General features: G+C 46.8%; 1 protein-coding gene across 1 annotated transcript in view; it reads right to left on the reverse strand.

The window, feature by feature from the left end:
• Positions 1-11,577, reverse strand: part of ESYT2 (extended synaptotagmin 2) — a 118,414-nt gene extending 106,837 nt beyond the window's left edge. The window contains exon 1 of the mRNA XM_018572746.1: positions 11,258-11,577. Coding sequence (XP_018428248.1) covers positions 11,258-11,506 — 249 coding nt within the window. The 5' untranslated portion in view covers positions 11,507-11,577. The remainder of the gene's footprint in view (positions 1-11,257) is intronic.
• Positions 11,578-14,450: the final 2,873 nt, after the last annotated feature.

Here is a 14,450-nt window from a genome sequence, read left to right on the forward strand (position 1 = left end):
CATTTTGTACATTTACCAGTAGCTGCCTCATTTCCCACCCTCGGCTTATATTCGGGTCAATATTTTTTCCCAGTTTTTTGTGGTAAAATTAGGTACCTCGGCTTATATTCGGGACGGCTTATACTCGAGTATATACGGTATACACACAGGGCTTGAAAAATTTTAGGGTGTCTCACCAGTCAGCATGACCGGACTATAGCCTTGCAATTTATGTTAAAATTTTCTGGTTTTCTGTGGACAGATAGAGCTTTTTTCTTTTGGAGGTATATAAATCACCTCGGGGGGTGTTATTTTTTTTACTATATAATGAAAAAAGTGCCGCAAATGTAAAAAAAAAACAACAAAGTTTCCCTACGTTATGTTATAAAACATCTATTCTTACCCATATTTTTGGTAAAACATAAAAGTCGGGGTCACGTCGGGTAAATAGACACCAAACATGTCAAGCCTTAAAATTGCGTGCGCCTGCAAAAAACGCCCATAGGCGATGCTTAAAGTGCTTTTACTGCTCATCAGTTTAGTGTTATCAGTGATTAATGGCTCTAAAATTAATTATTGCTCTCACTCCGGCGTTTGCGGCGATATGTAACATGTGCGGCACAATAGGCGCAATCGTTGTTTTCGCATGTAGGCGCACCCGACGCATATCTGCGTGTGTATGTGGGGAGCGGGGGACTTTAAAAAAATATATAATATATATACACACACACATATATATATATATACATATACATACATACATTACATACATACACACACTCTGAGGAAAATGCATCAAGACTGGAGCAGACAAAATCTGGAGCAACTGTCCATGGCAACCAATCAGCATCTCTCTTCAGTTTGTCTAGTTAAGATTTGAAAATAAAGGAGAGATGCTGATTGGTTGCCATGCACGGCTGCTCCCAATTTTGTCTGCTCCATTTTTGATAAATTCCGCTCACTGTATATACATATGAACATGAAGGAAATGTTTACTGGAACATAAAACTGAGCACAGATCAAATTTCAGCCATTTCCCGCAAAATCGGGCACAATTTTTCCATGTGTGGCATCCACCAGCACCACCCAGCTGTACAAAAGAAAATTTTCCATCGACTTTTGATCAGTGTGTTATATTAGCTGATTTGAGTCTTTACGTGTCCAAGGCTGGCATTGTCTTTTGCCTGATATTTACCAATGTAGAGGGTCATGGGGGATATCTTGTGACTTGACCAACAAAAGGAACACCACACGGGCCATCTACCCCTTCTTTCTCTGGTCATCTGCATTCTACAGATATTTTTCTCCTGAGCCATGACTGCTTAGGTCATAAGAAGAACTCATCATCACCCTTCTTACAAAGCTCTGAGGGAGACAGTTCTGGTCCTGTGCGGAGACAATTTCATTCAAAGCCAACTTCCTGTTGGCAATACAGCAAAATGTAATTACAGTCCAACATCTTTCTAATTATGTAACAGTAAGAAACTGTTAAATACATTTTGTAAATGTTTTCAGAATCTCTCTCCAAACAAATGTGCATCTCACAGCTTTGGATCACGGTTCTACAGTTCTACAACATAAATCTCTGTATCAGTTATTGTAGAAAATGGAGAATTAGTTCTAATAACTGGAAAATATTTTTATTAGTTAATTCATCTCATTAGCAGCTCCCTTAGGGCTCTGTATCTCTGCACCCGAGCAACGCAGGTCTCCGCAATGCCACATAGGAAACAACTGTTCACACCACAATGGAGTGCAGAAGTGCGGAGCAGAGGGTCCCTGTCCATCCATTTCTACACACCACAGTTCTGCAGCTAGGAATAGAAATTAATGAAATGTCACTTTGTGACATTTCAGTAAAGTTTATACAAAAATGGTAAACAGTGCCTTGCTATGTGAAAACACACGGCACCGTCCCCCACCGCCAGGGACTTGTTCACAACGTCACACCATCTACTTTCTGGTTGCGCTGGCTGTTTTTTCCAGCGCAGCCTGAATTTAAGACAAGGTAATTTGCCTTGTCATGGGTGGCAGCAGCTCACACCACCGTTTTTTCAGTGGTGTGCGCTTAAAAAAGTATGGCATGCAGTACTTTAAGTGCAGTGCAAAAAGACGCGGTACTACCGCATGGCACTGTGGTGGCCCATACAACTTAATGAAATGTTACTTGTGACATTTCAGTAAAGTTCTAACAAAAAAGACCGTGCCAAGCATATCAAACAAGTGCATCGCCACTGTCCGGGCCTACTGGTTGCTGGTGTGAACAAGCCCTTAGACAGATCGGGCCCAGATATATGCTGAGGACCAACTTACATTTGTGGAGCATGGTGATGTACATGCACGAACGTACGTAATGTGACACGCTAACGTGTTGCATTAATGCATCCTATTGAAATAAATGGGCTTCCGATGCACCAAAACGCCCCGAAAATGACACGCCACAAAGTTTTTACCACAATGCACTACGCGGCGCTGACATGTGTTGCAGTATCTTGCAACATATGTGCTATTCACAATAATTGTCACTGCAATACGACAATGCATGCAATGTGTACATTATCACATGCGTTAGATGTAAATAGGCCCTATAGACTCCTCAATTGCTGCTCCAAAAACACTGGACACTACAGCTGAATGAATGGATTGTGGCTGTCATTAAAAATGGATTGACTTCATTAGGAACAAAATAGGACGCACGCGAGAAATAAGCAGGTCAACAGAACGATGATGGAGTGGAGCTTTGTAAGCAGAAAGACAGAAGGCTCAGCACACTTATATTTCCAATCACTGTCATTTCTGCAGGAACGCTGCAACAGCCTATTATTATTTCTCTGTACAGCATGACTTCGCTTTCCTCGCTCAATCTCCTCAATTTCCATTTATCTCTTCTGCAGAAAGTCTACATTAAGTAATCAAAAACATGGCCACCACTTCCTTATGCACAGCTCCCATTGCCATTAAAGTGTTTTTAAACTAAGAATGCACTGATGCCAGTATTGGTACGGATACTGGGCATTTTCATGAGTACTCGAAAAAATGCCGATAGAAAAAAACCAATACTGAGGCATTACATTCTCAAATTGAAGCAGCTGCCCGAGGTCCCGCGCTTGCTGGGGACCTCATGGCAGCCTTCTTGGGAACCACGTGGCATCTGTTTTCAGCGCTTCTGCCAGCCTTAACATCTCCCCTCTCCTGAGACTCTCTGCGCCTCCCCTGAGACCCTCCGCACCGTTCCTGACACCCTCCGACCTGAGACATTAGGCCAGCACCATGGAGAAGAGTGGCAGCACAGAGTATGTAGCAAAGTCATATACTATTATTCTGTCTTGCTGTATAATGTATTGTTTGGACACTAAGCCATTCCTTCTCAACTAGCAGCAGGGTTGTCAGCATGCCATACATGATCCTTCAGTTGGCTGTTGGGCTGCCTCTCCAATAGACCTGACAGGCAGCCCACAAACCAACCAAAGAAGAACACACAGCAGACTGACAACACTGCTGCAAACTGGGAGTGGCTTAAAGAAAAACTCCGGGCATAGTAACAATTCCACCTTCCAGTGGGGCTACCCCGCACTGCAAGGGTTAAGAACTAGTTTTGGTCTAGGGTCTAAAATAAAAACATATACTCCTTCAGATCCTTGCTCCCACCTGGCTGTTAGACTGGGCCCCATGGTCTCTTCTCCCCCGGGCTCCGGCAGTCTAATGACACGTGACATCATCATGTATTTGCGCTGAATGCGAGGACGCCGAAGAACATTTCACAGCTGGAGCAGAGGGTTAGAAAGGGGAGTGGTCACCACATTGGGACTGAGGATCGGGTGAGTATATCTTTTTAAGTTTAGATCCCTAGACCAAAATGAGCACTTAACCCTTGCAGTGTGGGGGTAGCTCCACTGCATGGGTTAATTTTGTACATGCCCGGACTTCTTCTTTGAAGGATAAGTGCACTTCAAAACAAAGTGCTTTTGTACACTAGGCCCATTAAGGTGATGTCACCGCTCCCCTCTTCCCCATGCACAGATGAATACTTACCAAGTTCCAATGGACCTGGCCTCCATTGACTGTGTACATCCTGCAGTAGACATCTTCTTCTCCTGGCCACGCCTGTGCATCCTCACCATCACTATGTCACCCTGAAGAAGGGACTCTGGGTGGCCCTTAATTGTTGGCTTAATGAAGCTGATGACACGCTACTTCAGTAAAAAGCAAGAAATGACAGGCTTTTGGGAAGTGCTGGTAATCTTCATCTTCTGCGCATCCCCACTGATGTCTATGGACTATGGGGCTTGTCTCCCAATCAGGTGACATCTGCTGAATATAATCAATCAACAGCGTCCGGGCCCCTCAGAGCTTGGGAAGTATTCATCGGTGCATATGGAGGGAGGGAAGGAAGGAGAAGTTGCATCACCTTAAAAGGAGAACTGTGGGGTTAAGGCTTTTCCCCATAGTTCTCCTTAGGGTAACGTGAGGACACAAACTAGCGTCCTCCCGTCACCCTAGGCTCAGTATACTGCAAGCTGTAGCTCCCGGTATACTGAGACGCCGCAGTATACCGGGAGCTGCTGATCGCGGTATACTGAGACGCCGCAGATGAAGCGGATCCCGACAATTGTGCCGGGATCCGCCCAGCTGCGTGACTGACAGCTGGCTCTGCCTATCTAAAGGCAGAGACAGCTGTACCCGCCCCTTCCCCTGTCCGTTCCGCCAATCAGCGCTGGCGGATCGGAGTGGGAAGGGGGGAATCCAGCCCCTCCCCTGTCACGGCAGAGGATCGAGAGGTGAGCAAACGCCAGTATGTGTTCGCTCACCTCCCGATCTACTGAGCCGACCTGTGACAGTCTAATTGTCACAGGTCGGCTAGAACTATGAGGTGAGTGAAAAGCACTCACCTCATAGTTGTCCTTTAAGGCGGTCTAAGTGCAGTTATCTTTCAAGCTGGCCACACACTGCTCATATTCAGTCAGCCATGATAGCCCTGGAGCCTCCGCCTGTAATATCAAGTCTGTGCCAGTAAAATGGAAATCAAATGATGGAAAAGCAGGAAAAGCAGTGCGTAGCAGGTTGTGCTCCTGCACCAGAACTGACAAAGCAGAACACAGCTCGTCATATATGACCAGTATGACAATCCAACCAGTTCCAGAAATAAGCAGAACCCATATACAATGCTAATTAGAATTCTATACACCAGTATGCGAGAAATGTTTCTGGAACATAACAAGATCGTTTCGGTTCGGCTTCATGCACAAAAGTGTATTTTGTCATCAAGACACAAGAACGTTTCCATTCTGTGAAAGAACCTTTGTTATTATAATAGCACATTGCAGATTATTTTCTGCTTCAGAAAGTCAGTTCTGTTTCAAAGATTTCTGAACATGTGGCAGCAAAATGACTGAATTAGACGCCTTGTGGCCTCGTCCTTCTAGATAGTCGGGTCTGTTTCCTATTAGGATGATATCGGTGAATGTTTGGGTTACTCTGGTAAGTCTTCTCCTAATATACAAAACATACTGGCAGATTATTCAGCTTCTGACCGCACAATCCATACACCCACCTACCATCCCTACACAAATAGGCATACCCAAAATCACTTTATGATCTAATAAAAACAAAACACATTCTAATATGTCTCTCCAAACTGTGTGCCTATATCTGGAAGCGCACACTACCACCTATTGTTCTCAGAACAGTGTAAAAGGAGAATCCCGAGAACTCCCAACAGCTAAAGTTTAATCTTTCTCTATCTTGTCTTCCCTGGTTCATCCCACCCCCCAATCATCAAAGTGCTAATAGCATTTTAGATGAAACTTTACTGTTTTCATTACATACATCATTTTAGACCCAGTGACATCTTCACTGGGCCCCTGTGCTCCTTTAGGCAATGCAGGCTGAATATGACTGGTGGGAGGGGCTGCACATGGCTTCCTGAAAAATAGCAGACCACCCTAGGTCAGGGATGGGCAAATCCCAGGAGACAGGTAGCCAATGCTCCCTTGGGGCTAGTTCACACCAGTCACAGTGCGTTCCGGCCCGATTCTGGCTGGAACGCACTGGATCACATTGCGGCTGGCTCGCTTTGTTGTGAGGCAGGAGGGGGGCGTGGTTACAGTGCCATTGAGTTCAATGCACCGCAGCCATGCCCTCCGGCTGCAATGCGATCCGCGCACGGGGAACGCAAGGCACATCAATGCCTGTGGTCCGGTCTGGTCACAAAAAATGCTGCAAGCAGTATTATTTCTGACCGGACTGCAGACATTGATGTGCCGCACGTTCCCGTGCAGCCAATCGAATTGCGGTCGGAGGGCATGGCTGCGGTGCCATTCACTTCAATGCACCGCTATGCCCCTTGCTGCCCCGCAACAAATTGAGCCGGCCGCAATGTGATCCAGTGCGTTCCGGCCAGAATCGGCCTGGAACGCACAGTGGCTGCTGTGAACTGGCCCTAAAACTTACAGCTGGTGACTAATTTTTGAAGTTTTCTCTAGTTGTTCTCAATGGAGCTGCCTCCTAAAAAAAGCAACCCTGCCGGCTTCTGGATTGGACAAACTGGCTACTGAATTTGATTTGACTTTGTCCACCCTAGCCCTAGGGTAACACCCATATGTAATGCTGAGCCTCCATGAATGAAAGAACTGAAATCCAATAAATTAAAGGGATAGGACAGGGACAGCTTGGATGGAGAGAAAAGAGCTAGATCAGGGGTGGCCAGGTCCGGCCCTCCAGCTGTGCTTTAACTACAAATCCCAGCATGCCTCTGGGAGTCATGCCTGTAATGGTCAGTCTTGCAATGCCTCATGGGACTTGTAGTTCCACAACGGCTGGAGATGCACACCCCTGAGCTAGATAATGATGGACGTCCTCCAGCCAGGAAATCGGCCGGGCTCTGACATGCTGCAGCTTCTAATGCACGATAACTGTGTAAGCACTTTCAGTACAGGAGAGAAGTCTGTACAACTTTGCAACAGTGATCAGAAGGCTGGAGTTCAGCTTCAGGCTGGCCATACACAGTTGGAATCCGTGGGGTAAAGTAGATGGTCGTTTTCAACCACAGTGACAAGGCAAATGGAAGGAGGATGAAGGGAGAATGGAAGGGAAGAGTCGTGCCACAGCAGAATGTCAGCCAGGTTATCAGGACTGGAGTAGTGGATGACCAGCTTTGGTTGATGTCTTTGTATCAGAGATGTCAAAGTTGCAGAACAAGGAAATGTACCCAAAAAGAGCCTTTGGTTAGATTTCCTTCCTATCTTCCTGTCTGATCTCATAGCAGAAGGTAGGTGTATGTGGGTGGAAAGGCAATAGTGTAAGGAGACTGAAACCTCTTCAGAGCAAGAAAAGTAATGGGAAGGTTGTGCTGTCTGTAAAGTATGACATCACCACGACCCATTTTAAAAAGAAATCTTGTCTGCGTGCGTGTGTGGTGTACGCTGGTTACGTGGCCATACGTTTGGGCACAGATCATAGTGAAACTACAGAATTTCACATGTAATTCTTGGCAGGTGCCAGACGGAAACACCTCGCCGTCTCCAATGAGCTCACCTAATGTGGCAGCATCGCTCCCCTTACACAGTCTACATGTTTCACTGAAAATCCCCCAGCACCGTACCAGGTCACCATGTATCACGGGGGTGGCCAAATTCATATGGAAGCCAGCTCGTCCAATCCAGGAGCCAGCAGATTTTTTTTAGGAGCCAGCTCCATTGACACCTAGAGAAAACATCAAAAGTTAGGTGCCAGCTGTCATTTTAAGGGCGCATTGGCGACCTGGCACCTGGGATTTGTCCAACCCCGATAGATCATATATAACGTACATGTCTGTCTAAAGGTACCCATACACCTTACGAATATCAGCCCATTTTCCTTTGCGATCGAGTTTTGTCCGATATTCGTAAGGTTGATGGGCAGTGTACAGCCGCAAATACTGTACATTCGTGCGACGTTCGTCTTTCCAGCATGCTAGAAAACTTCGGTCGATCGTACGATTTTCGCAAGGTTGGTGGCGTTTCCGTACGTCAAAATTCGTATGATTAACACTGCACATGCGCAAACGAAAATCAGTGCGGTCGATTAACGAAATTCATCCAGGTGATTTCTGCTAAAGACAGCTAATCGAACTGTGCGACGGTCGGGGCCGCCGTACTAAAATCGTACGACGGTACGATCATTGCACTAAATTTTTCATTCGATGATTGCAAGGTGTATGGACACCTTAAAGCAGTGCTAGACAAATTCCAAATTACGGGTAGCTAATGCTCCTTGAAAATGACACCGGCACCTTACTTTTGAAGTCTTGTCAATGAAGCTGGACCCTCAAAAAAAATCTTGCTGGCTCCCGGATCGGACAACCTGGCTCCCGGATCGGACAGCCTGGCTCCCGGTTCGGACAGCCTGGCTCCCGGTTCGGACAGCCTGGCTCCCGGATCGGACAGCCTGGCTCCCGGTTCGGACAGCCTGGCTCCCGGTTCGGACAGCCTGGCTCCCGGTTCGGACAGCCTGGCTCCCGGTTCGGCCAGCCTGGCTCCTGAATTTCATATTATTTTGCCCAAACAGGAACCAAAACCGTGTCCCAGCTCACGATCCCATACTGCATGACTCACCGTCTAACACCACATACCTGCCAGCTGCCACATGACGCAATGCATATTGTACCATATGGCAGTAATAATAAAAGGAGCAAACAGAATTCCCGAATGACCAGCGGCATTTCATACGGGGTGTTCCAAAAGTTTCTTTTATTTGGCTTATAGATACCCGAGTATATATTCCCGTCTCCACATTTGACAGGAAGAGCCTGTCGTAGACGAGTGTGAGGAAAGAATTGGGCAGAATCCAAGCAGTTTAAAGTGAGTGACTAATACTTGAGATATCCCGAAGCACAACTCCCGTCATCCCTCTTCAACAGTGGAGACAATGGAGGGGGCTGAAGAGACAGCTCAGCACTGTAATAGAAGCAGCGTCTGCATGCGAGTATTGATCGGCCACGTACAGTAAATGTCTCTGCTTGCCTTTGGCTTTTAATCATTAAGCCAATAGAATCTAATGCTCTCTCTAAAACTGGTCACCGCCTCCTCTGGAGGTACACGGCCCCCTAAAAGCCCCTCAGTGCAGTTATCTGCCCTGTCCTCCAACACAACCAACATGCTGAATGATCACATGCGAATGCTCCTATTAAACCCTTGCAATACTAAACAGGAAGGAGATCAGCCAAAGGCAAGCCCCGACCCTCCCAAATGACAGACCTGCAGAACAAGCTTGCAATTTAAGGCCAGGCTTGCCTGCAGGGGTTATTTTGGGCTACCATGGGCGCTCACGTATACAACAATACGACAACTCCTACCTAGTTTGGAAAGCTGTCAATCGCTGGGGTCTATTAATAAAGATCAAACCGGGGGAAAGAGGTGCCGTTACCTATAGCAATAAGAGTGAGGCAATGAAAGCTGGCATCCCTCTGGTTGCATTAAGAGCCTGCCCTGGGTTCCCATGTGCCAGTCCCAAACATGAACCCTGCTGCAATTATTTTCAGCTTTCTCTTTTGTAGCCAAGAAAATGACAACCAAGCCCATAGCTAAACAGGAAAAACATCATGCCTCCTCCCTCACTGGCACTGCCCATATGGAGGAGACGTGTGGCTGCCCAGGTGTTGTAGAACTAGAAGTTCCGGAATGCCTCGACAGCCACAACCAGCTACTGAGGAGCATCTGTGCCAACCGGCACACCAACTATGTTAAGAACCCGTTCATTTCCAAATCCATGTACACAATCTTCTTCCTGAGAAGCCCTGATGAAGGTGGATGTGTCTTGGCCCCACCGAAACGTGTTGGCTTTGTGTACGGTTTTACAATCTGAATAAAGCTGTATAAGGACTATTTAACACTTCAACTCCAGGTCTGCTCATTCCAGTTCCAGGGCCGGAAACTGCCAGGCCATCTACTCTTATTTAATCTACATACTAAGAAGTGGTATTAAAGCTGAGCTCTGGGAAAAGAAAGGGTTATATGCATCTTTATGCCAAAGGATCCAGGAAAAGGGACTTTTAGATAGCTAGTCCCTTGCTCTGGCAGGCTCCCTCCAGGCCCCTAAAGCCTAATCTCTAAGGACCTCCTGGCCGGCAGTTGCACACTGATATCATCAAGTACAATGCATGGCCAAAAACCCTCCACGCTATGCAAGTGACTCCTGAAGCCACGTCTTAAGGCACTCCCAACTGGTGGTAACATACTGACATCATCAGGTGCAATGCATGGCCAAAAGCCCTCCATCCTATGTGATCAGCTGCTGGAGTCTCTTCTCTAAAGTATCCCTGCGGGTGGTCTCACGACGATGTCCTCAAGTACAAAGCATGGCCAAAAACCCTCCACACTATGTGATGTCCCCCCAAAGTCTCTTCTCTAACGTGCAACTTGCCTGTGGTCACAAATCAACGTGATCAAGTACAAAGCGTGACCAAAAGCCCTCCATGCTATGTGATGTCCCCTGGATCCACCTCTCGAAGGCACTACCAGCTGGCGGTCTTATGCTGGTAGCCCTCACCCTATCTGATGGCCCCCCCAAAGTCTCTTCTCTAACGCGTTACTAGCCGGTGGTCACACATCAACGTGATCAAGTACAAAGCTTGACTAAAAGCCCTCCATGCTATGCGATGTCCCCTGGATCCATCTCTCTAAGGCACCCCCACTGGCGGTCACATGCTGACGTCATCAAGTAGAAAGCAGGGCCAAAAGCCCTCCAGCCTATGTGATGGGCTGACGGCCTCCTCCAAATCTTTTCTTTAAGGCACCCCCACTGGCGGTCACATGCTGACGTCATCAATTAGAAAGCATGGGCCTTCCACACTATGTTACCAGCGCCTGAAGCCTCTTCTCAAAGGAACTCCTGGCCAGTGGTCGCATGCTGACATCATCAAGTACAACACATGGCCAAACGCCCAGCATTGTACATGAGGACGGCCCACATCCCAGAGCATCAGAGAAAAGAGGAGAGCGCCAGTTGCTGTTGGAGCAAGGGATAAAGTAGATAAAAGTCCTCTTTCTACTCCCCGGAGTTCCCCTTTAAGGAAAGTTTGGACCGCACGCCAAACGCAGATCAGTAAAACCCTGTAGACTGTAACAGAGCAGTTCAGAACCTGCGTTTGCATTGCGCTTCAGTGGATGCGGCATATCCTACTGAGGTGCAGGCACAGCAGAGTGAACGCAGCCTGCTATCCTGAGTCGCTGCATGCATGCGTTCGGACGGAATACGCTGCGTTTGGCTAGGACGCCCGTGGACAGGAAGCCTTGGCACTCACCCAGGCAGGCAGTTCAGAAGTACTGATCTTCTGTTTCACCACTTTCTCCTCATTCTCCAGGAACTGCAGCGCCCTGTGCCATCTGGAACTCTTACTGCCCTTGTTCTTCTTCCACCAGCTCAGGAAGACCAGGGCGATGAGCAGCCAGCTGAAGCTCAGCCCGAAGTAGCCCAGCACATACACAGGGAAGATAATGACAAAAGTCTTGGCGAACTGGTAGAAGAGTCCCACAAAGTCCACGCTGATCATGCCGGGCTCCTCGCTGGGCAAGGCAGGGGCCCCTCCAGGAGTCTGCGGAGCGCCGCTGTCTTCTTGGCTCATCCTGCCCGCTTGGTGATCCCGGTCAGGCGGGGAGAAGGGAGTGAAGCTGCTGTTATGTGTGAGATGAATCGCAGCGCAGGGAGCTCCCCTTCACAGCTCAGCCAGCAGCCAACATTAGGAAGTGTGCCACTCACCCTCCCTGCCCCCTCCACAGGCGTCTTCTATCGGCTGCCCCCTGGCACTGCCATACACATAACAAGGCGTCTGCACTCTGCAGAGCTGGCTCAGGGACCTCCGCCTCCAGCCAATCACTGGCCGCCCTGCCGTGCCTAATCCCCTCCCACTGACCAGCCACAGCTACAGGATGTGCAGGCACGGGCGACGCTTTTTTTTTTTCTTCTTACATCAAAAACTTTATTCATACTCAGAAATAGTGAGCAGAGCAGATACAGCACTGTGACTTTTTACTGTCCTTGTCTTAGCCTGCCCACACATTATACAATCCGATTGTACAACCTGCTTTCTACTATAAGGGCCTTCCTTATTTGATACAAATGCAATGGATGGATTAGGCGCTTCCTCATATTACATCGAGTTTTGGGAAGTCTTCATCCTTAAGAGCAGGGGTAGGAAACCACCTGCCCTCCAGCTGTTGTGGAACTACAAACCCAAGAGGCATTGCAAGATTCTCACAGCCACAGGCATGGCTCCCAGAGACAGGTGCATGATGGGATTTGTAGTTTCACCACAGCTGGAGTTACACCCACCCCTGCTTTAGAGGGAAAGTCCCTCTTTTGTCATTGCGAATTGTGCTAAAAGGTGAGTGCCCCTCTTTTCCATCTGAAAGAGTTGGTGGCAATGTTAGTTATCCCTTAAAGCTGGTAACAAAAACGTTTTATTAAAATATATTCCTCAAAAGCCACAAACTTTGTGTGCACAACATTGCTTTACAAAGCCAGATATTACCTTGTAGAAGTAGCAGTGACATGATCACTATGCTGTTCATAGCCTGAGCAGAGCTGTGGGAGGGCCCCACAGAGATATTGGGAGGACTTCGCTGAGGAGCTTTGACCAGAGGACTTCACTGAGGAATTTTGACCAGAGGACTTCACTGAGGAGCTTTGACCAGAGGACTTCACTGAGGAATTTTGACCAGAGGACTTCACTGAGGAGCTTTGACCAGAGGTCTTCACTGAGGAGCTTTGACCAGAGGTCTTCACTGAGGAGCTTTGACCAGAGGTCTTCACTGAGGAGCTTTGACTAGAAGACTTCACTGAGGAGCTTTGACCAGTCTTGTTCAATAAGGACTTTTTGGACAGCAACAACGAAAGCTTAGTGACTTTTAGTGTATCCTCTTATAGGAACCATTGCATGTGCTAGAGAAGGTGTGGTGTAATGTATGTGCATGTATGTGTTAGCAGCCTGTATGTTTATATATTGTGTTACATGTATCTAAGTAATTTATGCACGTAGCATTTTCGTATAGTGAAAGTACGGTAAATACTACGGGGTCAGTTTCCTTAACTTTACAACAAGAATCAGATAAACAAATAGCAGTAAAAGTTTGCAGAGTAAAACACCTGATAATAGGGGTCGTAAAATGCCTGTCTGCCATGTGATTCCACAATACACATCTCTCAGACTGGGGTCAGTGACCTATACTGACATACAGCCCAGTATTCGTGGGTGGGTTAGAAAACCAGCTTTTTATTGTTGTTTATCCCTGTTAGTGAGAGTCACTCGCTCTAATTATCCTGATCACCAATGTCACCAGGTATGAAAATTGAAGGTAAATTCAAAATTTTGAGTTACCACAAGAACAGGAATAGAGGATGAATTGTCCAATGGGGAGACTTGTTCCCGTCACTGCAATGGCGGCATGCTCAGATCCCGCTGCTGCTACATTCTCAAGTCTCAAATCCATTTGAGATGCTTCTCAGATCATACAGAATATACTTGCTGCCGGTTCAGCCCTACTTCTGTCCTGTAGTTGACCTCCTTCTGCCCTGTAGTTGACCTCCTTCTGCAATTGACCTCCTTCTGCAATTGACCTCCTTCCGACCAGTAGTTGATCTCCTTCTTACCTGCAGTTGCTCACCTTCTGACCTGAAGTTGACCTCCTTTTCACTGGCAGTTGATCTCCTTCTGACCTGCAGCTGACCTCCTTCTGACTGGCAGTTGATCTCCTTCTGACCTGCAGCTGACCTCCTTCTGACTGGCAGTTGATCTCCTTCTGACCTGCAGCTGACCTCCTTCTGACTGGCAGTTGATCTCCTTCTTACCTGCAGTTGACCTCCTTCTGACCTGCAATTGACCTCCTTTTCACTGGCAGTTGACCTCCTTCTGACTGGCAGTTGACCTGCTTCAAGAGGGGTTTGCTTTCCCCTAGACTTTCCCCTAGACTTCATGGCAAGAAAGACCTAGTAAGATAATAAAATTAATAACATAGTGTGGATACTCTGATGTGTAGTACATATTCATCTGTAGTACCAAAAGGTCCCCTTATATGTTGTGAAAGAGTATTATGAACTGGGATAACCTTTACTAGAGAGAGCAGAACCCACACAGGCCGTGTACACTAATTCTTCATATTGCATAATAATTTTTCACATAAACCACAACCATAAACCAGACAAGAAGTTATTCTGTGAAAACCAGGACATTCATTAAACATGTCTGTGAAATATATGAATAAATGTATTCCACTGATATGAATGAATGTTCTCTACTGATATGAATGAATGTACTCTACTGATATGAATGAATGTTCTCTACTGATATGAATGAATGTATTCTACTGATATGAATGAATGTTCTCTACTGATATGAATGAATGTACTCTACTGATATGAATAAATGTTCTCTACTGGTATGAATGAATGTTATCTACGTATATGAATTAATGCTCTCTACTGATATGAATGAATGTATT

This window comes from Nanorana parkeri, unplaced genomic scaffold (assembly GCF_000935625.1).
Source record: "Nanorana parkeri isolate BGI_ZX_2015 unplaced genomic scaffold, ASM93562v1 scaffold2119, whole genome shotgun sequence".
Taxonomy (NCBI): Eukaryota; Metazoa; Chordata; class Amphibia; order Anura; family Dicroglossidae; genus Nanorana; species Nanorana parkeri.